Genomic DNA, 26113 nt, shown 5'->3' on the forward strand with positions numbered 1-26113 from the left:
TTACATTTAAAGTGTTTTATTTGTATTTTGTCTATGAAAATAGGTTTTGTGTTGGTTAAAGGTCATTCATATCAATTAAATGCTAAAAATGTCAGTCACAATCTTGCCTGGAACATTATAAACAGTTGGTAAATTGAGGACAACAATGTCTCAACAGACTTTATTGATTGACTTCAATGACTGTATTTATTAAATAAATAGACCATAGCAAGACCATCAAGACCAACAGCAGGAATTTTCCTGTGTTATTATATTATTATTTTGTTGTCTGTCCACATCGAATGTTACTTTAATTCTGAACACTAACACACAGTTCAACAGATACAATTTCTTCAACTTATTTAGGGCCATTTAGTTTACATCCATATGCCATACTGTTCCAGGTGACCCAATAAATATGTCAACAATAATGAAATGGATTATCCCAATATTGTGTCATAGAATGGACAACATTTATGTACATAAAAATGAGCTTGAATCAACAAATGTGAAGTAAATGTGTTTATCAGGTTGTGGCCTCTAATTGAACAAGTAATATCTAATAAACATTTTAAACAGTTGTCTGGTCTTTTCAAAAGGAACAAGTTTATGTGTTTTTTATTTTCTTTCTTCTTTAAAAAAAAAGATAGAATTTAGAAGATAACATCAGGCAAGATAAGCTCCTCACACTCAAACAATATAAAAGTCATTTGTAATCAGCTGGGATATTAGTGGATTAGGTCTACCATAACAGTTAAATAAATCTTGCATGTGATACAGTGCTCAAACATTAGAAAAGCATGTACAATAGAACAGCAGTTGCATTTGATAAATGTCTTTATTAGAATAATAAAAATAGGCTTTATACATTCAAGACAATTTGGAATTGGTCCATTGGGAGGAAATTAAATGCATTAAATATTCATTACACTCATTCTAAAAGTTAGGTATGCCCTTAGAGGAAATGTTAATGAGTAGGGAAAAATTGTGCACATTAAGGAAGTGTGAATATTTTCTTCTTATTTGTTTCATCCAGTAGGCATAATTGCATGTTCCTTAGATAAAAAAAAATACTAATTTGTTATATATATAGTGTGCATATATAGAGTGTGTTAACATGATATAAAATCAACACTAAGGCAATATAGAAATGTTTCTAAATAGAAAATACAGTGTTTTTGATTTTCTATGGTATAATATTCTAATAGTGAACAGTGCCCCAATCACAAAGAAAAATTTAAAGCCTACATGATTAAGTTTATACTTCATAAATAATAATATACAGGTGCATGTTAGATAGGAAGACAGTCAATAAACACAATACTTCAATTTATCAACTTTTTCATCTGTGCATGTACGCAGATGTGCATGTTCTCTTCTGCTTTTCATTAATAATTTAATTACTAAAGATAGAAATATCAAGCCCTCTTCATATGATCAGTCAATATACTTACAAGATAATCAGTAGTTTTAAAACATGAATGCTTTAAACTCCTATTTTTCACATACCGGTACATATTAATGATAGATTTACTATAAACGGATACTATTTCATTGTCAGTGGGCACTGGCAAAATGGCAAAGAGAAGATGTCAGTCAGCTCTACGTTTGCTGTGCCGTAATGGAGCCCAGGCCATCACATTCGTCATTGCTGTGAATTGGTATGGTCTCCATGTCGATCTTTCCCATGGCAAAGTTGATGAAGACCTGTGAAGGTTCAGTAATAATTTAAGTGCTGTGCCAGTATAAACGACAATTATTTTTCACTCAACTCCGTAATTTTATTTAGCCTATTGGTCAGTCTAACTCCCCAGCCCCCCTCTCCTTATTCTGCCTATGGTATCTTCCAATCCCACAGCCCCAGAAGGGCAGAGTGGTTGAAGAACATCAGCACTGGCTGCATATAAAGCTCATGGATTCTCTTCCTAACTTATATTCCATTTATTTTCCCTCAGGCACACCCTCTGTCAGTTTCCCTCTGCCTCTTTTCAACTTTTTCAACTCACTCTTTCACTCCCACTCAGCTTTCTTCTGTCCCTGCTTCCCCTCCAACAGCCTCTCTTCTCTCATCTCCTGTCCTCTGTCCCTCGCTGCCATCTACCCACCCCTACAAAACCTCACACTAGTTCTCCCTCTCTCTCTGTTTATGTCCTGTCTTTTTTTTCCTCACCTCATCCAGGGTGGTCTGGCTCACAGAGAAGTGTTTGATCTGCAGAACATTCTTGTTGGATTCCAGCTGGTCGAAGATGTCAGCCACCCCTCCTGGAGCAATTGGTACGTGGTACTCCACCATGGAGGAGTGGTGGTCCTGTGTATTGGGAAAGAATGCACAAGTTGATGGTTAAATATTCTGAAATATGCTCTCTGCGTAACCAAAGAAGCTGTTTACACCAAACTGAGCAAACTCACATTGAAAATCACATTGAATCAATAAAATAAAATTCCCAGCTTACTAAATACAAAGATTATTTGCTATATGCAGTATACTGTTGTTGTATACTGAGGTCCATTAACAATGGATCAAATAACTGTGGTAGTTTGGGTCAATAACAGTGACAAATTCACAGAGAATTATAACCAACTGCCCTCATAAACCTCCTTTCTAGCTGCAGTAGGCAGCTTAAAAAAACTCACTCACAAACTTTACGCAATCTGCCCAATGCCAAACAACTGAAAGACAAAAAATAGCAACCTGCTTGTAAACATGATGGAGCAGTTAGCTGCTAAAGCACCAGATATTTTAGTTGGTGAAGACCAAAACAGAGCTAAAGGAGGAACAACAGACTCGCCTTAACAACTTTATAAGGTGACAACAACAGCTTGTTCCACTACACCCAAGTGGCAAAAAAGTGTAATGCTGCTTCAAAGCTACGAATAGCCATCAGCTCATGTGAGGGCACGGTACAGCAGGAATTTCAATATTATAAATGAATGTTCTCTAGCCAGAATTTTTAACAAAAACAATCTATACACAAAACTACTTCACCAAATGTACTGCAACATTCCACTGCATTGTTTACTTAGTCTTTTTTCTGTTCTCCACCAAGTACTCTTCTTTGGATAGCTGGCAAAGCTCACCTTGAGATAAGTGCTGGGAAATTGGCGCTGCATGAAGCCAGTGATTGCCTTTGTGTCGCAGGAGGCCTCGGCCAAGTACATCTTCACAGTGAACCCGTTGCCAAACCTGCACGAAGGAGATTTTACAAACAAAACACGGTGTTATTACTTGTCCGAGATGCGGCAATGAGGTTGTGCAGGGGCAAAGTACACTATTCTTACAAGTAAAATTGAGCATTCAGTTGCACAAAGGAACATAGAGATGGGAGAATAGGAGGCCATGGAGACAGCAGAGAGCAGTAATGGCTGGATTGGAGAATGAACAGAGGTCACTAACCTGTTCTTAATGTGCTGCAGGGAGCCCAGGCAACGGAACTGACCTTTCACCATGATGGCAAGACGGCTGCACAGTGCCTCACACTCCTCCATGCTGAGATATGGAGACAAAGAGAGAAAGATAAAAGGTCACACTTCCATCCTTTGAGCATACGGTAATGAGCCATGCCTGCTGTCAAATAGAAAAAAAAATGTTGTGCTTATCCTATATACATATATTACCTATAATTATACCCCTAATCCTAAACAATTTGTGTCTTCGAAATTGTGGAATTTAGCCATGCATATGTCAAATGTTTCTTTGTGATATCCAAGTTTTTTTCTTCATGGACCACCAGCAGAGTATGATTAGTTCAGACAGGCTGCAGCAGGTGTATGCATGTGATACTCTTCTGACCTGTGAGAGGTGAGGACCACTGCAGATTTTCCTTTCACTTCCTCGGAGATGATTTTCCACAGGTGGCGCTTGGTGCGAGGGTCCATGCCGGAGCTTGGCTCATCCTGTGGAGGGAGCAGAAATGAGAAGAGGGGAGCAGGATGTGTGAAAGAAAGAGTGGAAGGTTGAAATCAAGGAGAGGTCAGGGGAAAACAGGGAGTTAATTGAGGAAGGCTGCGTGTTGCAAACAGTGTGTGGTTACATACAGTAGTAGGGGGGGAAAACAAGGGTAGGAACACAAAAGAGTAAACATAAATGCACAATTGCAAATTAGGAAGGGAGATAGGAGGCCCAGTGTTATAGACAAAACAAAAAAAGGGGAAGGTCAGGGAACAAATGAAGGCAAAGACAAGAAAGACAAGAGGCAGAGGGAAAATTCAAGGGAGGATGGGGAAATTAAGAGGACACACAAGGAAACAAAACAAAGGGAGAGGGTTGGGGACAGAAGAAACAAAAGAAACGAGAAGGAAAAGAGAGGAAGTGAAGTGAGGATTTGATAGAGACATTAGGTAGAAACAAAGTTGAAAGTTACACGGAAGACCACCCTTGGGTAAGCCCGAGGAAGCAGACTAATTAAATATATGAGATCTGTGAAGTCTATGGGATCAATATCTACTTTCCTTCTAAGACCCTTTCAGGAGACAACAGTAGTGTATAGTTAGTTTAATATTTGTTGTCTGGTGGGCAGTTAGGCTATTAAATGGGCAGCTACAGCTGCATGAACAGGTGCGTCCTCACCAGGAGTAGGATTTGCGGATGCCCGATGAGAGCCAGCGCAGTAGAGAGCTTCCTGCGGGTGCCACAACTGTAACCATCAGTAATGATGTTTCTGTGGTAGTTCAGCTCCAGCCTCTTCAGTAGGTAGTTCACCACCTTTAAACAGAAACATGCAGGGGGTTATACAGTGAGTGAACAAATGAACAAGCACCGTATGGAGTATGTGTCATGTTTAACTTCAATGCCAATTAGCAGTGTATTTTACCTTTTAAAGGACAGGACAGTAACCCCTTTTACATGAGAGTTTTCAAAGCAATTTAAAGGCATCAAATAAGTTGTGAATTACTGTATGGACAAACATCTTTAAACATCTTGTAGATGCTTAGCATGCTGGTTGATAAGTACTACAAAACCGGTGAACCTCCGTGTCATAAACACACCAAAACCAGTGGTATGTATAGCTAACACGTAAAGACATGATCTGATATAAGCAGGACAAAATGTAAATGATATAAAGCAATAGTAGTTTATGGTAATATAAATTGCTTTGTCTTCTTTCGAATAGATTTATATCTGAAGGAAGGTAATGGAAGGAGATATGTAATTGCAGTCATATTCTGGAAGTCAGTTCAGTGATTGCTATACATGGCTTTATGACCACAAAGGAATGTCAGACAATTTCATAGACCAGTATGTTGTTCACTAGTTTCATGCACATTGAGGATAAAGTCGAGCCCAACTGTGGCTCCAGAAGATCTTAACACCATCAGACCTTTGCAGGAAGTTGATTTTCCGTCACTTTAATCCATCAACCGGAGGCCCTCTCAGGTGTAAAAGTCCAATATCCCACAGCTGCACTGCAAATAACTGAGGTATCTATCAGTCCCTCTCCCATACATATTTAATTTTGTTTGTACAACAATGATGACTTTATTCTATTTAAACGACATGCTTTACTGGGGCTTCAGTTTTAGAGAACAGAAACTGACGCAGCACGATCTATTCGGTACATATCAGTTTATCCACATCGAAAGCAGAAATGTAAAAACCATTAATGGGTAACCATTTCAGTCACTTCAAAAAAATCTCAACGCTTGCCTATTAATCACATGAAATAGTGTGCTGTAAATACCAGCTCATTTTCAAATAGCTTGAGGTGATTTCCCATCGGTACGCTTTGGACTTTTTTCTCATCAGTTGGCAGGTTTTGAAACCAGATCAATGAAGCACACCAATCCAATAGATGGCTTTCTCTGCTTGTTCTCTATAAGAGGATTTGCCTTTAGTGTTGATTTTTCCGTATGATTCTGAGTTCACTGATCCAGGTTATTAGAACACAATGTAGGACATTACATACTTTAGACAAACACACAGTATCAGCAGCTAAATTTGAATGATTAGCACCAGCAACGTAGCATATGCCTGACTGGTTCAGATCAAAATATGTTGGTTTTTTATGTTCTCTCATAAAAGCCCCTTTCTATCACCTTTGATGTAACAGCTCATTAAGCCCAACAAAACCATGTCAATGCGAAATGACCCCATTAAGACTTGTCTCATTATCCACAGCCAGGGAACTGTCAGTGGGAGACAACATAAGAGGAGCTCTATATATAACCTCATCTTTGTGAATTAGCCAGACACCGATGCTGTGGCCATTATAACCTTTGTTGTCACTACCCTGACCGAAGAAGAATAGCTGTAACAACAGCAGCGATGGCGATTAGAGACAGACAGATCCATTTCTGTGCTTCACTGTCTGTGTAAGTACTTGTGTGTCCATGTGCCTCCTTGCCTATATGTGTGTGTTTGTTTTTCTGTAACATCACTGAGATCATCAGAGACAATCGCTGTTTTGTGATTCTGCATCCTAAGTTGTAAAATGACGTAAAGGGAGGGAGCCAAACAAAGATAGATGTTTTCCTGCATCTAATTTCGATTTGTCGTGATGTTTTCTACACATTTTTCTGCACACCTCAGACCTGTTCATTTTCTGTTTCTTTTTGGAAAAAAAAGACATTGAGATGGAAAATCAAAAATCACAGTGATTGGTTGCTCTGCAGCAGCGAAAGACAGGCACACTCAGTAATCACCACAGAAACAAGATTGATTAGTTCTCAGAGAGATAAATGGGAAGAATGGGGCTAAAGTGACATGTCAAATGAGATCCTCTCTTCATCAAAGTATCGTTTAAATGTAAATTTGTCTGCAGCGAAGCATACAGCATCAGCTTAATTCTGAAATTTTTGGATTGCACAAGCTGACAACAAAAGATTTCCTATTTTGCCCCAGATAGTAGAGCTTTCAGCACACATCTCTCAGCACTTCCCACCCTCTGATTCAGTATGCATGGACGCATCAACTGTTACTAGTCCTGCAGTGGGAGTGCACCTTTGAATTGATATCAGATCCTTTGTCATTTTGTGGATGGTGTTGTCACTACCCGGAGTTTTGAAAAGCAGCTCTCCCTTACCCCGTCTATTTCCCTCTTTGAGATGCCTCGTATGCGAGCGTAGAAGTACAAGTGCTCTTCTCCAGTGAGCAGATTGTCCAGTGCATCCACCTGGGGACAGTAGCCGATGTTAATTCCCTTGTTACGGCACTCCATGATGTCTACCAATTGCCTGGGAGGGGAAAAAAGCAAAGGAAAGACATATTCTCTTAATTGGCATTCACCACATGGTGTAGGGCAGATGGACATGTATGGCTTTCCACTGGCCCTGCTGTTTGCAGTGTGCTGTGCTGGGGATACACACCAAACAGCTTAACGGCAGAGCTGTATCATGAGTCCAGTGGTTGTTTATACTGTATAGGAACATCTGAGATACAGGTCTAAAGATTCAGTTACTACTTGCTAAATCCCAAACTATTAAGGTTCAGATTTTGGCTGATGCAAGGCAATAACAATCCCTCATTTGCAGTGTTGGGCAGTAACACATTACTAGTAACGCATTACTGTAATAATATTTCTTTTCCCAGTTACTAAGTAGTGTAACTAATTTCTTTTCTAAAACTGTAATATTATTACTAGTTACTAAGGCAAGTAACGCTGCGTGACTTGGTACTGAACGCACTGTCCTTGACGTAAATCCACGACTGTGCGACAGCTCAGCTGGACCGGACTTTGTTGTTCATGTCCGCTGAGAGCCAAACTAAAGGAAGAATGGAGAACGAGGGGGAGAGGCGTTCCTTCCACAGCAGTAAGTAGCTGCTGCCATTATTGTGTCACAGTCTAAGATGCAAAGAACATTGTCATCTAGTGTAAACTCTGTGCAACCAGCAAAAAGCTTTCAGCCGCGAACAATTCTACATCTGATTTATTGAAGCATCTGCTGAAGCAGCACAGCAACGTGAAACTTACAGAAAGAATCTCCGGCAGCTTCTGTCACTGATGCTTGGAGAGAGTGGCGTTAACGTAGCGTTTTGTAACTGCTGAATACTGCTCTTACAGCTGTTTAAATGTCGGGATTTACTTACTTTATTTTTTTATTTCAGCTGGTGGCGTCAAGAAACATAAGGCCTAGGCTATATGCTTTGTAAAAACCACACTCCTTGCTGCTGTTATGCATCTGATGTTAGTTAAAAAGTCGGGGGAGACTACTTTGTTTGGGGGTGAAGGGGGGTGGTAGGGAAAGCAGTGTTTCACATAATTAGCCTATAATTTGGATAATTATCAACGCGGACCGCCACATATTGATTTTCCAACATTTTTTTTTTTATTTACTAGGCGTATTTCAAATCACCCAGTAATAAGTAAAGTAATAATATTACTTTTTTAAGGAGTAATAAGTACAATACAATAAGTACAATAATACAATTCTGAGTAACTTGCCCAACACTGATCATATGTGAATGTTTGTGTTATACAAATTTAATCTCGCTCAGTTTCATTAGACAGTGCATCTTGGGCAGCTATAAAAATAAAAATGATATCAAGGCTTCTATCATGTGCTCTATAGTGATTCTGAAATAATCTTCAGTTTGTAGGAATATATTTTAAGTATATAAATATTTATGTGATCTGGTGTATGTAGGAATGTGAATGCAGAACCACGTAAAAAACAAACAGAAGGAAAAGCAAGAGGGCAAATATGGCCTGCAGCCAGTGACCATGAAGCAAACGTTAACCAATAAAAATCTAAATTCTGTTTTTTGAAAATCTTTTTTCTTTTACTGTACTAAGTAAACTCTGCTGCAGAAAACATAATGATAGTCTTACTCAAAAAGGTAAATGGCAATAATTCTTCAGTTTTTATTCTATCCTGAAGCAATTTTTTTTCAAGTTTGTATTTCAAACAAATAAATTCAGGAGGAGCTTACCCATTCCAGTCTCTGATCTGTGCTGTGCCATCAGTGGGGCTAACATCTCCAGTAAGCATCTTGAAGGTGGTAGTTTTTCCTGCTCCGTTTACTCCCAGCAGACCAAAGCACTGTAAGCAAACATTCCTTAGTGATCCTGAAGCATTTGTCTACTTTACAGTACTATAATACGATGGGCTTTTTCAAAGATTACACAGATGTAATGACGAGAGGGGTGTGATTTTAAGAAATATTGGACATCAACTATATATATTTATTTCTGGCATAACAGTTGTATTTCCTATAGACAAATCCACCTGGTAGTTGTATGTTAGGTGCTTTTTAGCATTGCCTCCAGTACTGCAGAGACATAGTTGAACTAAATGCAATTTTACTGACAGTAAAAGCATAGATTGCAGATTGATCCGTTATCTGAAGAATGAAGTTGGCCTATGAGATTGTGGATATTGTTCATCTTAAAGACTAGTATGAAATCAGTAAGAATATAGGCATATTTGAATGAAAGATTACATTTATCACTTATGACTGACCTCCACTGGATGAATGTGATGTTACTTAATCCTAACCAGCATAGAGTGTTTCAGCTTTGTATGTAAATATACACTTCCTGATTTTTTTATAGCAGCGAATAGTGCCTTCAAATCCCCAAATGTGTTTCCAGGTAGTTTAAAATCAACTGTGAACTGTGTTGAGATTCAAAACACCAACAGTGAGCTGTAATAAAAGTTAAATCTTTACTATTCCATTGCACAAAGTAACCAGTACCTATCTACAACATTATCCAACTGACTTTGATTGATTTAATTTTTATTAGTAATTCACATTCCTCCTAAGGCTTGGGTTTACCTCTCCTGCAGGGATGCCCACAGAGAGCTTCTTAACAGCATGGACCTTCTTCTTGAAGTGTTGATAGACTTTAGTGAGCTGGTTGACCTGCAGTATATCTGAGCTGGCGGCTCCACTGGACACCCGTAGGTGCTCAGCCGCCACATCCTCATCCTCGTCCTCGTCTGCACATGCCGCCTTGGGCACCGTCTTTCTGGCACAAATGAGATGCCTGCAAAGGGAAGAGTATTTATTTATTTTTTTACAATAACTCTTGTTAGGTGTTGAATTTAATGTGAGACACAAAAAACACCCCCATGGATCTGCGATCGACTGAAACTTGTACCCTAAACTTTTTATTAAATATAAAAAGAGTTAGATCAATTTTTACCTGAAGTGGTTCAGGCTTCTTATACTGTATCTTCAGGGCTCAATATTTTTGAGTAATTTAACTTTTTATTGTTCTATAAATTACTTAAATGGATACATTTTCAAACCACTCATTTGCATATTCTCAGTTCAGCTGTGTTGTCTTTATAATATCCAGGAAAAAAACAATTGCAATTGATCTCAATTATGCATTCTGCATTCACAGAATATTCTCAATTAAATTACAAGGCTGAAGGTGTCCCACAGGACTTTATAATCATTCACAGCATCACCATGCTGTCTCTGGCTTCCGTTTCCCTCACCTGACTTTGCGTATTAGGAACCTGTTGAGCAGAAGGCGCAGGGTGAAGAAGAACAGGCCTTGGATGAAGGAGGAGATGAACATCCAGCCCAGGCCTTCTGTGGAGAACGGGTTCTGATAGGCGTCAATGCCGTAGCCACCGAGGATCTGGACCTCTATGTTTGTCCTGGCCAGTTGCAACATCCCGTTACCAAAGTTGAACTGGGGGAAGATGAGGAAGGCATGGCACAGCCTCTTAAAGATGTCCTGGCTGACCTGCAGGAGAAAAGGACAGAAGACGTTGGGTTGTTAGAGAAAAGGGAGGGGAAGAAGTGAGAATATAAAGTCTAAGGTGACCTGAGAGCTCATCCTGAATTGTAATCTTCACTTCCCTGTCACTGGATATGTAAGGCATGTTTGCCCTTCTCACTCCTCTGCAACTCTATATCACTACAGCTACAGGGACTGATTCAGTTTCATTCAGAAATGAATGAACAGTCATACATTAAAGTGTGCATTTAACTATGTCAGAGGTAGTCAGTTGCTAATAAAAGGCATCTGGACTTTATGCTTACCTCAATCTTGCGTATTGAAATTTGACCCATAAAGTACAGAACGGAGGTGGTCAAGATGGTGTTGACACTGATGAAGAGGTTGATGCACACATAGGTGATGAAGGCCATCTCTTCATCCTTGAAGACATCTGATAACAGATACATCCAGGGGAAGGTTGCAAACCTGAGGAATTGACAATGACAGGACACTTTCAACACAGCATGATGGAAAAATAACTCCAGGCCTTAAAATAGCCTTGCTGTGATCAGGCTGGGTTGGATCCAAATACAGAAAACCCACAAAGACAAACACACACACATATATATATATATATATATATATATATACAGTCCTCCCCAAAAATGTACCTTCTGAAATGACATGACCTTGCATTTTTTAACTGAAATGGTTCAGGCCTAAACAGAGCAGCTGTGAGCCTGATGAAAATAGACACCAAAGAATACTGAGAAGGGAAGGAGGAAAAATACCACACCATGAGGAGGGTAAACATTCAGTCACGATGCCAAAGTAGGGGAAGATAAATTACTTCTCCCTTTATTCCCCTGGTGGCAGAACATCCTTTTTTTTGTTCTCTCTTTTCTTTTCTTTTCTCTCACATAATCTGCTTGTTCATTTGATTGGGGTGTCTGGGTCAGCGAGACACACACGGGGAGAAGGAGAGAGAAAAGAGAGAGTGAGAGAGAAAGAAGAAGAAAAAGTAGGGTGGGAAAAGAAAAAGCCAAACAGATAGAGCCAGACAGAGACAAAGCATCTGCGTGCCATGCCCAAAAAAGGTGCTTGGTAGGCAGACTGCGGGAGCCAAGCTATGACAACGAACAGAAGCAAGAAGGCTGCGGACCAGACCAGGTGGGTGCAGCCTGACAGATGGGGCGCCGTGATTATTCATTGCTTGGGAGGGAGACATCTGTCTGATAAATGAGAAGCAGAGTGCTGACTTGGCCTCCTAAGATCTAGGGCTCAGGATGAGGCCTGCAACAGCAATGGGAAACAGGAGACTAAGCTTCCGCTACAGTTGGGGAATGATGTAAATAATCTCAGTAATCCAGATGCGGGAAACATGGCTTGTCACTGGCTTGACACCTTTCTCATATTAAGATTGATTTTAAAACCTTGGTATCTCGAGAGAATAGCAAGCTAGTCTTTCTCACACCAAAGTCATTACTAACATATTGCCCCCCCCGCCAATCTTTGGCTTCAATACATGTAGTGATTTTTCTATCAGCCTTTCAGTCCTACCACCATCTGTCTTTGCAAGCAATTCTGTAAAATTGAGTTGTGTTTACGTTTGAAGAACAGCAGACTCCATATGCTGTAAAGCCAACCTGGTGGCACACACACTAACACGCAGCGGAGGCTAGAAAACACAGTGTATGTGAGGACATGCTTACAAAAATTCAGAAACCTTCAATTGATTGGCAAATCCTTAGCAAGAAACACATGGTCAGTTTGATCAAGGTCAGGTGATTAACAACACCGGCCGAGAACATTCTAAAATGTGGCCATAAAAACGCCTAGCTGATGTTGAGGGTAGACAAGATGTTTTTCTTCACTTCGCTGTCATCCACCATATCTCCCTGATTCCATCACTCTAATAAGGTTAATTGTTGCTTACTTGGGGTTTGCATCTTGTGGTGAACTTGCCAACTCAGGTCAAGTTTTTATGCAACAAGTATAGACTCAATATGCTAATTTTTTCTTTACTAAAGGACAACTAAAGATTATTACAGATATTACAATTTGGGCTTTCTGCCATCAGTTCTATTAGTTATAACAATTTACTAAACAAAGTAGTTGCTGGAATCTTGGAACACGGCGCCACTGATAAAAACATGTCCAGTGGGGCAAGAAACACAAGCAGTCAGATGATCATACAGGTTGAAAACAAACCTCCAGGTTAGTCAATTGAACGTAATCCATCAGTTTGTAGATCAACTTACTGGTTCAACTTTGGCTACTTGCAGTGGTTGTGTCATTGGGATTATTACTAACATTATTGATGCTCATAGTTTATACCAACAATATATAAGGACGTCTGTCCATGTACATTATAGCAGTCTTTAGCTGCCTGAAAATAATGCGTCTTTGCTCCTCCTGTCCCTAAAGTCTCCCCTCCCTCACCGTAGGTCCTTTGTGTGATTGTATGTAAATATTAGTGCCGGGCAACGATTAAAAAATGTAATTGTGATTATCGCATGATTTTCTGCGATTAATCGTAATTAATTGCATAGTTATGCACAAAATTGAATAATGAATTCTAAAGTAGTGTATTGCGCATTTTTTATTTAAATGTACTGCTATATACACAAAAGTGCAATAACATGTGGTTTTTAAACATGTTAAACAAATAAGGTGCTTTTTATCAGCAGTATTCCCTTTCCATTTATTTCAGTAATTTCCAAAGGAAATGCAAAATTTACTTTCATCAGAGAACATAACTTTGGACCACTCAGCAGCAGTCCAGTCCTTTTTGTCTTTAGCCCAGGCGAGACGCTTCTGACGCTGTATCTTGTTCAAGAGTGGCTTGACACAAGGAATGCGACAGCTGAAACCCATGTCTTGCATACGTCTGTGCGTGGTGGTTCTTGAAGCACTGACTCCAGCTGCAGTACGCTCTTTGTGAATCTCCCCCACATTTTTGAATGGGTTTTGTTTCACAATCCTCTCCAGGGTCCGGTTATCCCTATTGCTTGTACACTTTCTTCTACCACATGTTTTCCTTACCTTTGCCTCTCTATTAATGTGCTTGGACACAGAGCTCTGTGAACAGCCAGCCTCTTTAGCAATGACCTTTTGTGTCTTGCCCTCCTTGTGCAAGGTGTCAATGGTCATCTTTTGGACAGCTGTCAAGTCAGCAGTCTTCCCCATGATTGTGTAGCCTACAGAACTAGACTGAGAGACCATTTAAAGGCCTTTGCAGGTGTTTTGAGTTAATTAGCTGATTAGAGTGTGGCACCAGGTGTCTTCAATATTGAACCTTTGTCTTGATTTTGGGGTTTTCATTAGTTGTCAGTTATAATCATCAAAATTAAAAGGAATGAACACTTGAAATATATCAGTCATTACACGAGTTACAGGAGGTAAATCACATGGCAGAGCATCCCCACAAAACTAGATGTAGCCTAGGCCTATCAGGTAAAGTTACGTAGCCTATAATTTTAACTTGCTCCATTTACTCGCGGAGTGCTTGTCTCCCAGTCTGTTCACCTGTGGAGCGCAGAGCAACCCCGCAGGGCCAAGTAACTATGTTGCGATTGTAAGAACGTTCCAAAGACCAACATCTTCCACAATCCTAATCAGCATGCATTGTGTAGCTATCCACTGCGCTATGCCATTTGATCGCTTGTCTTGCTTTTGTTTATCTACTTCTCCCACACGCTGCATCCAGCCTAGTCTGCTGAAGTCTCCCTCCGCTGCTTGTTTGGTTGGTGATTTGCAGGCTGATCAACATCCCACCCCTCCTGGGACCCATGGTTTTACTGTGTATTCACAGCCAGTGAGCAACAGACTTTCAAAATAATAATAATAAAAACTGCGTTAACGTAAGATGAAATAATTGTCTGCATTAATTAATTAATGTGTTAATGCAATAATAACAAATTTTTGGTCTTTGGGTGTGCATTTTAGTTCTGCTCTTATTTGGTTTTCTTAATCATGTGCCACCCAGGATAGGGAAAGGGAAGGGGGTAGAAAAAAATCACTGGACCCATTTTTAGCAATGTCATAATGTTTTAAAATATTAGCACTTGGTGAGAACAATGTTATCATAACTAATTAAACCGATCGTCAGAACTACAGGAATAAAACTGAAGATGTAATAGAACATTGTTTTCCTTATAAGGACCTGATTCATCGTCACATTCCTTTGGGTCAACAATGTCATCAACAAAACAAGCCGGGCCAACAATGCCATAAACTGATGGTCGGTTATCAGCAGTAAATCAACGCCCTAACACCCCAGTGAATGCTGTATTAGACTGCACAACATGCACCGATGTTGTGAGGCCAAATTACTCACCCAAAGAGCACCAGCAGTAGGGCGACAGCACCCAAATTTTGCCGATCTGTGAATGCTGGAATCTGGAAGGCTGCAATCACGCCGACAGTCAAAGTCACAGGGATCAGATAGATGACCTGTGGAAAAAGATGGGACATGATGCAGCAACATGAAGGCATGTAATTTCATTGTAACCTCCATAAATAAGTTCTGGTTAGCATCCCCATTTAATATACATCATATGTTTACTTTTGTTTTGTGTTTTTTTACTTGACTTTGGACACACAAGGGTTCATCTACATGTAACCAGGTTAGTGAGATGTTCATGTAGGCGATGTTATTCATGTTAAAAGGTGTTACCATGTCATAAAAGAAGTTCACAGCCCAGTAAAGGGGCTCACTGATGCCAGCAATGTGCTGGAGCCTCTTGGAGCCGCTGTGGTGCTCCTTGACTTCATAGATGGCGAAGCTGGCTAGCGTGATTGAATAACCAGTCAGTACACACATAGCCACTAGGATCTGGAGCATTCCTTGGACACTGTGAGGGGAAATAAATTATTATTCAGACAACACTGACATTAATTATCAGTTGGCATTTAATAATAATGGATGGATGGTAAACAATTGTGTTGTGTTCCTTTAGTTGTAACTTTTTTCTGCATAGTGTACTAGTTACAGGTTTAAAGGCAACCTGGTGTCATTCTTTTCTGAATACAATGGCCCATTTTAAAGCCGTCTATCATATCGTTCCCTGCTGGGAACAGACTCATTTGAACTATTGAAATGGCTCACAATAATGGAATACCATTAATAACAAACAGCTTTGTTAAAAGAGATGCTTGTGGCTCGCCTCTGACAAGATAATAACTGCAAAAGAAACAGATGGCTTCATGTAGAGAACAACTTCACACTGCTATTGCTGTAAAGTCAGTAAGCCAGTGGTGCTGCTGTGAGGCTGCAGAGCCTTTTGTCCAGACTAGACCCCCAGACAACCAGCTGAGGCTTTGATATCTGTTACTCGTCAACCCAGTGCACTCATTCAGACATTCTCAATGCCACTACCTGTTCATCTCCCATGCTGTGAAGGAATTGTTCCTCTCTCCTCTGGCTGGGGCCACAACACCACTAACCACACAGAATTAGCCATACAAGGCTGAAATAGAGGATTAGGAAGAAGCTGGCACAGATACCAAATGGGAAGAACAGCGAATAGCAGTAGAGGGACGTGTGGTAGACTTTTTAGGGCAACACTAACTACACAGGATTGCCAGCAGCAGAAGCTACTGAGCAGATCTGTTGACAGTATTTATTTTATTTGATCCTCTGGAACACACACACCTTTGCATAGACTACATCGGTGCAAGCACTCATTCAGCTGTCTGGGTCTCTTAAAGCAGAATGTGGAGTATTTTAAATAAACTCATTTTGGGAAGTGGGGTAGAATCAATCCACCTCTGTGCCACCTTCAGGGTAAACACTCATTATATTGGGACTCTGATCAATAGTGCAAGCTCAAGGAAATCCATTTAGAAAATCAAATATGGGTAAATACTGCTGTCATGTATACCCTGCCCTGAGTCCACACTGACTTTGATGTGCTGAATTGACATTAGGATATTTCCATAATATATCTTGGACTCAGCCGAACAACAGCCATCACCATGACTTGGACCACTTTTAGGGATATTTTTACCGATTAGAATGCTAATTACAATATTTTCTGCAAGTGCAGCCACTGATAGTGTTGTCAGTTCAGCAGAAGGAAGAATTTAAAGCGCGGTCCTTACATTACATCTTCATCATCCACCCGGCCGAAGTAGGGGTGACTGGAAACTGAAATGGCTATAATAGAAATAAACAAAGTATTATGTTAGCAATAGAAAAACAACAGCATACAGGCTATTTTTCAGCACATGAACCAAATGAGCGATGATATTCTCTTAGCCTGGGACACAGTCAATTGAAAAATATAGTGCAAGATGATTTCATTTGCCAGAGCACACAAAGGAAATTGAATTTTCTTTATCATTTTTCAGGGTCTCCTAGATGCTCACAGACATGAACTGCTCCCCTACATGTCTCTGCTTACATTTCCTGAGATAAGAGAGCGCAAGTTCACGCGAAGCCCAACAGCCCTGGAGCAGGTTGGAGGCTCAGTGCCTTGCTCCCGGGCACTTTTGATGGAACTGATGGGTTCTATCGACTAATCTAAATCTAATCATTAACTCAACATATCTATTGCTGTGTCTGAGTGCTCCCAGAATTAGATTGTATCCTTTTTCCCCGACTACAGCTGCAACTAACAGTTCTATTCATTATTGATCAGACGGCTGATTTCATGATTAATCAACAAATCATTTGGTCTGAAAAATGTCAAATGTTGCAATTTCTCAGAGCCCAAAATGGCGTATCCCAATTGCTTACTTTGTCTTACCAACAGTCTGAAACCAAATAATCATAGAAAACTACTGTTCACATTAGAGAAGCTGTATTGAACAATCAGTTGATTGTTACATTTGTTGGTGACTTGATCAACTAATAGATTAATCGACTAAATTATGGGTCATGATTATTTTTAAAAGCACGAAGGTTTCTTTTCAATTCTTGTCTTCTAAAGGTGGTTTATTATTTTCTCTGGTGGATGGGCCAGACAGACTTCCAAAACAAAACATTGTTGCAGGTGAGAGTGATCTGAATTTCTAGTGTGACAGTGGACAGGGGTGTGATGGAACATCTGTGGCAGTGTGCTGTTATGGGTCAGATATCCTGCAAGAGCGGTATGATAAAAACAGTTTGATGCAGACCTCTAAAGGGGGTCCCAACCAACAGTTGGCACTATAGTACACAATGTGAGGATTAGGGCTTCACATTTGACAGATAAACCATCACCTTGAAAAGTAATCTCCCTGGATCTCCCTCACAACCCCCAACACAATTATGAGTTTGCAGGTAACATTTAAATGATAACACTCTAACCTTGAGCACCTTTGTCATCCAGTGTGGAAAAGAAATGTGTGTGTGTGCATGCACTTTCTATATTCTTTATGAGAATTTATTCATGTATGTTTGTGTGTGTGTGTGTGTGTGTGTGTGCGCGCACGCACATGTTGGTGTACTCCTGCCGGCAGGCATATGGTCAGGGTTATACTCAGAGCTGAAACAGTACTGAAAACGTTGGCCAGTCTCGTTCTCCTTAGCATATCTCCCCAGTGAACACCACTCATCAGTATTCACCATGCATAGTGGTGTGAGTCTAAGGACACACAGCACCCCCTGGCTTTAATCCAGTGAAATGAGCCATGAGTAAACACACTGTTTACTGCTCTCTTTATATTTAGTATACAAAATGCACTGGGTGTTCAATTAGTAGCACCTTCCCAGATAGATTTATTAGATCTATTTCACACCATTTCAGTCAAGTCTTATTTCAAAGTGTTGTGTGTCTGCATGAATAAAGGACAATCCTAGCAAAAATAATATTTATAGATGTTTTTTTTAAATCATTAAGATATTGCAAAATAGGAGTAAACAGCAACAGGTGTATATTACCATGTAACACAGCAGTGATCTACTGTTATTGTGTTTGTATGTACATAAACTTTGATTAATTAAACTAAAAATATCTTTTGCCGTGTCTCTGAAGTTTTACATTTCCTTTTTTTTTCCAGCACTAACCCCAGCTTACCATATCTACTTGGATCCTTGTGTGCTGGAAGATTGGAGCGTAGGATGAAGTTGTTGAGGCTGTTTAAGTATGCTGGCATTGTGTGGTAGCCCTCAGGGTTGAACCAGACCTAAACCCATGCAAGCACAAACACAGACATGCATACAAACCATCACTCACACCGCTATAGATCAGGCTATGCAAGTCTACTAAATCTCTACAATATACTTTCCAGTGTTTTGAAACCAAAGCTTTAAAGAGATAATAAAACGCAGATGTCATCATCTGAGGAAATTTACACATTAAAACAGAGGCATATCATGTTTTCTAACTATTCATCAGTAGGGCAATTAATGTGATAATGACACAGGTAGCAGGGAAGTAGGAGACAAAGTTACCTTAGACAGTGTACGGTTTTTGGGCACCGCTGTTAGGTCCATTTGTAAGTCAGAAGGGAGAGGCATGCCAAAATCAAAGCCACCATACCTGAAAAAAAACATATCGATCAAAACAAAGAGCTCAGAATGCCACTAAGAAACAAGATGTGTTTTTGCTTGCTTGGTTTTCTTTTAATCAAAGTGAATATCACCCTTCAGATGAGAAGCATTTTGGGTAAAAGCAAGAGTCTCCACCTTAAAAGTACAGCTAACACCATTGATAAGGTTACTAGTATTCCATTTGTATTAAGCAGAGCAACAAGGGAAACTAAGCTTTTAGGCTGCAACTGAAATTTTTTATTTTTAATAAACAAACAGTTATAATTCTGTACATTATGCACATTTCTGCATTGTTTTGTTCAACTTTATTTGTAACAGCAACATTGTCAGTTTTACCTCTTTAAAGCGTATATTATTTAAAATACTAAAATATTAAAATATATTTATCCTTAAATGGACATGTGGAGAATCACTACATTCTTCATTTGGGTCAATCTACTCTGAAGTAGTAAAGCAGAAAGAAATTGAGCACCATCCATTATTTGCAAACTATCTTAAACTATGTTAGCTCATCAAAATGAGGTAATTTCATGAAATGAAGTTCTGAAACGGGAAATAATATGTGACTTAACTACTTGGTCTGGAAATGTCGCTTCATATATTTTATGCAATCAGAGTGTTGATTCCCACACAGATTACAGCGCAATGAAGCACAGGGCTGGATTGTCAATGTGGCTTCATTAACCAAATGTACACATTGGTTGCATTCACCTGTTCTTGATGAAGTCATTTGCCGTGGCCACCAGGTAGTTCTCCACATTGATTCCACTCAGGTTATACACAATCTGAGATGAAGGGATTTTCTTATGAGGGGGCTGGAAGTTGTCCTTGTCACAAATCTGCAGTGTACGGATGAGACAGACGCATTACATTTGCCCTTTTTTATACATGCATGCACTAAGCACAGGAAGACACGTGCAGAAACCCAGATGCATGAGAACACAAAAACTCACTTACACAGACACACACTGTTCACCGTGACCCAGTCTTACCTGTTCCTGACGGGTGCATTTACAGACACTAAATGGTTTAGAGCTGTTCCCACTGGAAGTCCAGTTGTTTGAGCTTGTTGTGCAGACCCTTAAAAAGAAACATTCACAAAGTGAACGGGTGGCTCAGTGAAATGATGGGAGTCTGCTGTGCGTGATAATGCCACAAGACTATCCCTAGACATACTCCAGAACACATCTTGAAACAGAGTTCATATGAAGGCCTACATCAATGCTAAAAAACTGTGCACATATAGTGGCCAGAAGACAACAACAAAATATGCAGCCATTCAACCATAGCTGTGATCTTGCATTATTTTTGTGAGATCAGGACTTAAATATTTTCTCTGACATCAGTTTAAAACTGTTTTCAGCTGCTGTTTAATATGTGATGTAATATCACATTGTGTTAAATTTGCTTGCATGGGTTGATATTCAACTCCCCCACATTTTGTTTTCTGCCAAACACCTTTAGGGACACTGATCAAAAAGAGATTGTAGCAATACACATGTCTCTGCAACATTTGCACACTCACATGCACACCTGTTACTTTAAATATAAATTAGTCAATTATGAACATGCTCAGACGACCATACAGTATAATTTCTATAAATGTAAACTACGTAAATGCAGCACTCAGCACCCTTTCAGTCGTTGTCACGTTGTGATTATAGTACATCACGAGCAAAACATGCAGTCTCTCTTGCACCATAGGATCTTTGATCCTCCCTCTCTATTCTTTTTTTAAAAAAAATGCCCCTAAGGTCTGGTTCATGAGTGCCAACATTGATTTGAGTGCCTGTAAGGGGGAAAATCTCCCCTATAAACATAGGGTGTTTATGGAATACAAATGATTCTCTCACATCGTCCTGCTGCAGGCTTTCATCCACATACATTGAGTGGAGCAGCAGTAAAATAGAGAGGGGGGACATGAGAGAGACCACAGAGAGAGAGAGAGTAGCAGGAATTGGAGGGAGACAGACTAGTAAAATGAAACAAGGTGAAAGAGGAGGCATGGAAAGAATGACAATGAGTGAAATATGAAAACACTGCATGTGTGGAAAAGGGATAGAATCCATTAAAAAACTGAGCACAGGCACCCAGAGTATCAATGACAAATTTATCATTTTCAGGGGGAAAAAAAGAAGCTAGTGTTTGTGGCGTGATTACGTACGGGTTATCGGACATGTCAAGGCAGGCATTATCGATTCCAGGGAATGACGTCAGGGTGTCCGCCAGCTGGCTGGAGCTGGGATTTTGATTGCTGTGGAGCCAGAAAACAGTCAGCCTCAACTCAAAGGTAACACAGAACTTTCAGTGAGTTAAACCACAATTACTATATAATGAAGTAACAACAGGTTGTTTCAGGGTAGACATTTATCAAGGTTTTCTTAGTGGAGAAGGTGGTTTAAGAGCAATTTACAAACTCACAAATTGTCAATAAAATGACCATGGGGGCACAGGCAGTGATTCTAATGTAACATTCTTTACTGTGAGGAGCTAGACAGATAAAAGGAGAGTAAGGACATTCGATTTGTCGCTTTACATTTACATGTTTTCCCCTGCCTTTAAACACACACAGAGATACACTCCTAAACATTCAGATCATTATATTTGCATCGTTCATACAAGCAAGTCTGAATATACAGTGCCCTGAGAAAGTAAAAGTCATAAAATGTGACATTCTACAATCTAGAGTTACAATAGGTGAAGAATGTAGCATCTTTGACCAGAAACTACCTATAACCTCCCTCAGCAACACCCAACCCTAGCACTGATCTCATTAACAATAAATAAATAATTTTTCAATCTCTTTTGTATATCAAGCTAAAGAGGAATGGGGAGAGCATCCATACGGTCTTTGATATGGATTGGCCCCTCAGCATTTTCACTCTTGCAATATATATGTATAACCTTGATCAAACAAGTGCACTTCAAGAATGGAGACATCTCGCAACCTCCTGACACTCTTAATCTCTCTCACTTTGATCTTGCATCTCAGCAGTCTTCATCACAATCATTTCTTTCCCTCACATTCACCCTCGCTCTGTCTCCTTAAGATCCGTCTGCCCTTCAACAAACTACAGCTTCAAATTCATTTTATAACAAGTGAGACGGGAGCCCAACAGGACAATCAAGTGAGGAGATGCATCAACCCTTCATTGAAGGCTGATGAAGGGTAGCAGGGCTGCTGTAGTTAGCAGCTCAGTTGTTTTAAAAAATGTCATCTTTTACTATACTTAAGGACAAGCAGGATAAATTTTGTAACCAAGTCAAAGCATTGCCATATTTTTATACGAGTATAAATCAAAACCAAAAGAAGTTGGGAGTTATTTAAATTATATCAATATTTGCTTGGATTAGGACTTTCTTAGGTATCTTGGTGTTATTTGTTGCCACCACTCTCTCAGCGGCATTGGTCTGACATTGCTAAATGAATTGAAGTAAAAGAGCAAAGCTTGAGAGTTCGATTGAGCTGCTCCAAACATGCTTGTTGTAAAAACACCCCGATTAGCCTTGTTGACTTCTGAGTACTCCCATCCCAGTGCTCCCTTGTATTTGGGGACTGACCTGAAGAAAGAGTAGCTCGGTGCGAAGTTGTAAAGCGCAGGGCTGAGCTCCAACTCAGGATAGTGCTGCAGGTCGTTCTTTATGGAGCCCAGGCCCATAGCAAACACAATGAACAGGACAGGAAGTAGGATCTGGGAGATCAGGCCCTTCCAGTCTCTGCGGCTGTGGTGGAACCTCTTGATCAGTATGGCTGCGATCTGCTGCCAGGCCAGGGACATGCCAGACATCATGGGCGTACTGGTAAGCGCTAGAACACATGGGAGAAGAAAGAGAGAAAGGATTTGTACCAATGCACTTACTTTCTTTACTGATGTCTGCTTTCCATCTCTAAGGCACACTGAGCTAAAGGTCAACAGGTACATTGTATCACAAAAGATGGCAGTACAATCCATCAAGATGAGTGTTCCAATTGCAGAAGTTTTTGAACTAGGTCAGCTGAAGTATTCTTCAAATATTTTAGGTTAATATTTGAATATAGAAAATCTAAAATAGAAAAAAAAATGTTTCAGCATAGTGGTGACCACAATAAACACTACTGTTGATGTCACAACACAAACAACAGTTATTGTATGAATGCTTCAGTAGGGATTATATGAACTTTATGCATCCTTTTTGCTTGAATATATATTTTAATAATCAACTTTCAATGCTATCATTTTCATTGGATGTGATGTGTGCAGGCGACGAGAGAAAGGAGGGGTGGAGGGTAAAAGGGAAGGAGAGAATGAGGAGGGACACAGAAAGGAACGGGTGTGGTATAAGTGAGTGAACTCACTGATCCTGTCACCAAAGCTGGAGATGCTTCCACTGGAGTCTGAAGCGAAACTGTCAATGGATAAGGTGTCAGAAACCGTCTCCGAGATAGACAGGGGGTCATCCTCACTGTTTCCGTGAGTCAACTGGAGGAACACCTACACAGATAAAAACAATACTTTAGTGTCTGGTTATGTCAAAGATCCTATCAGTTTCATTTATGCTTACATGTCAATATGATACGAACACTAGCACCACACCACATTATTACTTTAATTGCTGTTTAGCCCGTTTTCTGTTCTCTGTGTCTGCGATGTGAACTTGCAAATGGTAAATGGACTGTACTTATAAAGCTCCTTTCTCAAGCGCTTTACACAACATGTCACATTCATCCCATCACACACAATCATCGATGGCTGTGGCTGCCATGCAAGGTTCCAACTGCTCATCAGACGCTCACATTGGGATCAATTTGGGGTCACCGCTTATGTTGTTTGCAGGTCTGTGTGTATGAGCTTACCTCCTCTAGGCTGGTATCAGAGATGCCATAGCCCCCAAGCTGAAGAGCATCAAGGTTGGAGTCCAGTGCGGTCAGGAGGGAGCGGAATGAGGAGGCGTTGGATGAGGTGAAGGGGGGCAGTGAGTAGATCAAGTCACCCCCCTGAGCCTCCTTCAGTTGCGCTTCAGGTACATGAGCTTGGATAAAGTCCTTCAGATCAGCATTGTCAATCCGCTCAGATTCTAGGTTCTGTATCTGCAGATAGAAAAGTAGGAATAGATCATGTCATGCTTTATTTTCAAGATCACACAGATTAACTTAAGTATTATTTTTGCTCATATCTGACTTTTGTGACATGTTGAGTAATAAACGTTGCTGAAACACTTGAAGCAGAAAAAAAACACTTTGTGGCGTGAGCAGATACTCCATTAGTTATAAAAATGTTGTTACTGCTTTTTCATTAATGCATTGTCCAAAAAAGTTACAAGTCATCAAGCTGAGCTTTTAAGGGTGAGAAAAACTTAGGAAACTGGCAACACATTTTGTTTGACACTGCCTGAGGGGTTTTTGTCACTGGGTTGTTCAAAAGACTGAGCACTACATAGAGAAGCCGTTTGACACGGCCTGAAACAGCCAAAATACAGAATACTGAAGGAAACCTTTGACCAAAATATGTAACTGGCATAAAGGGACACTATATAGTAACACACAAGACACTTTCATTGAACTAATTGGGCAAGACATCAAAAAATTGCTACATTAGGAACGCATTTGAAAATATAGTATGCTGAGAAACGTATGAGCCAGTTTGCAGCAGAGAATTATTTTTATTGGATTTAGCCCAGTTAGCAGTTTTTTCTATATATGTGATACAAATAACACTTTTACAAAATGTATTGTGCGCAGCTCAAGTGTCAAATTCTAGGATGCATTTACACATGTTCATGCGTGCACCTCCATCTTAGTGTATTGTGAAATGTTACTATTTATGCTGGTTGTATGGTGTCCAAGATGTGTCACTGATAGTAGAAAGTCTGAGTAAAATGCTTCAGTTGCTGTTACTTTCTCACTTCGAAGATAAAGGTTGTCGCCTACAATCACTCAACATTCGTTAAAGCTAAAATGTTAACAAGGAGCACTGGAACCAGTCGTCTACTGGGGAAATATGGATTATCTGACCAGAGAGAATGTTTAAAAAGGTCATATAAGATTTCCATAATAATTTCATGTTGTTTATTTCATGCTGGAGGCCTGCGAGGATGAATACCTTCTTGGTGAGAGTGAGTTTGTAGCCCTGACCCAGCTTCTCTTTTAGGTAGAAGGGGGATCCGCAGCATTTTAACCCTCCTCTGTCTAGGAAGGTGATGCGGTCGCTCAGTACTTCAGCTTCATCCAGGTGGTGGGTGGACATGATGATGGTGCGATCTAAGAAGGCACACATAAAACAATCTGCATTCTTTGCGTATGCATTATTATACCATTCTCTAACCTATATCAATAACTCAAAAGGAAGCTAAAGGGAATTGTGTGAATATTAAGAAATGAAGTACACAAATACCCTGTGATTTAATGTGTGAAATGCACACGGTGAGATTATATTTATCAGCCAAGCTAGTCTGTAAAGCTTTGTAGGAGCTTCAAGGTTTTGAGAAGGGTAAAAGAACAACACAATATTTTGACGTCTTTTGGCATCTTGTCCTTTTTTTCTTATCCTAGCGAATACATGTCGGCCTGTGTGTAGCTGTCAACAGACACACAATCGCAACAACACACATGAAAATAAACAACCTAATTTTTTTTTTTTAAATTACAAAGACAAAGCCACACACAATCTGTGTCATGCACATACAAATCATCAGAGAAAAAGGCGCGCAAACAACAAGCGATGCAGAAAGTTTATTTTGAATAGATTCCCCTGGCACCAAATTCTCACATCTGAGACAGAGCCAATTACAGATATTCTCCACATCTACAATTATATAACATTTAGCAGTCTCACTGCTAATGCTGCTGCTGCTACCCTAAGAGAGCCTCAAGAAAAAATACTTCTGGATTTCTTTTAGAGTAATTATATGCTAAATTTAAAGTCAGACGCCTGAGCAGGGGAAAGCCCTCCAGGGTTGGCTCCAGGTTCACAGCACTTTTCTGTTCTTCTACTCCTCTTTCCCTCTTAGGGAATAGGGAGGTGGAGGCATCTTCAGTTGAAAACACTAGAGCGAGAGTTTGGAT

At 40.0% G+C, this 26113-nt stretch overlaps 1 protein-coding gene and 1 long non-coding RNA gene across 4 annotated transcripts in view; one reads left to right on the plus strand and one right to left on the minus strand.

Annotated features, from left to right (window-relative positions):
- Positions 1-798: 798 nt before the first annotated feature.
- The window catches only part of abca12 (ATP-binding cassette, sub-family A (ABC1), member 12), a 47856-nt gene continuing 22541 nt past the window's right edge, over positions 799-26113 (minus strand). For all 3 annotated transcript variants that reach the window (XM_046054405.1, XM_046054404.1, XM_046054408.1), the window contains 23 exons: positions 25152-25309; positions 23906-24139; positions 23408-23543; positions 22633-22879; positions 21236-21325; positions 20064-20151; positions 19783-19910; positions 18973-19060; positions 18596-18704; positions 16698-16752; positions 15271-15448; positions 14932-15047; positions 10916-11078; positions 10363-10616; positions 9692-9902; positions 8846-8955; positions 6999-7149; positions 4547-4681; positions 3770-3873; positions 3374-3466; positions 3058-3163; positions 2150-2287; positions 799-1686 (listed from right to left, as the gene is read on the minus strand). In XM_046054405.1, coding sequence (XP_045910361.1) covers positions 1582-1686; positions 2150-2287; positions 3058-3163; positions 3374-3466; positions 3770-3873; positions 4547-4681; positions 6999-7149; positions 8846-8955; positions 9692-9902; positions 10363-10616; positions 10916-11078; positions 14932-15047; positions 15271-15448; positions 16698-16752; positions 18596-18704; positions 18973-19060; positions 19783-19910; positions 20064-20151; positions 21236-21325; positions 22633-22879; positions 23408-23543; positions 23906-24139; positions 25152-25309 — 3197 coding nt within the window. In that variant the 3' untranslated portion in view covers positions 799-1581. The remainder of the gene's footprint in view (positions 1687-2149; positions 2288-3057; positions 3164-3373; positions 3467-3769; positions 3874-4546; positions 4682-6998; positions 7150-8845; positions 8956-9691; positions 9903-10362; positions 10617-10915; positions 11079-14931; positions 15048-15270; positions 15449-16697; positions 16753-18595; positions 18705-18972; positions 19061-19782; positions 19911-20063; positions 20152-21235; positions 21326-22632; positions 22880-23407; positions 23544-23905; positions 24140-25151; positions 25310-26113) is intronic.
- Positions 2199-4076, plus strand: LOC123973995. Its single transcript, XR_006825749.1, has 3 exons — positions 2199-2253; positions 3394-3527; positions 3832-4076. It is a non-coding gene; the product is annotated as an uncharacterized LOC123973995 (long non-coding RNA).

Source organism: Micropterus dolomieu, linkage group LG07, assembly GCF_021292245.1.
Source record: "Micropterus dolomieu isolate WLL.071019.BEF.003 ecotype Adirondacks linkage group LG07, ASM2129224v1, whole genome shotgun sequence".
Lineage (NCBI taxonomy): Eukaryota > Metazoa > Chordata > Actinopteri > Centrarchiformes > Centrarchidae > Micropterus > Micropterus dolomieu.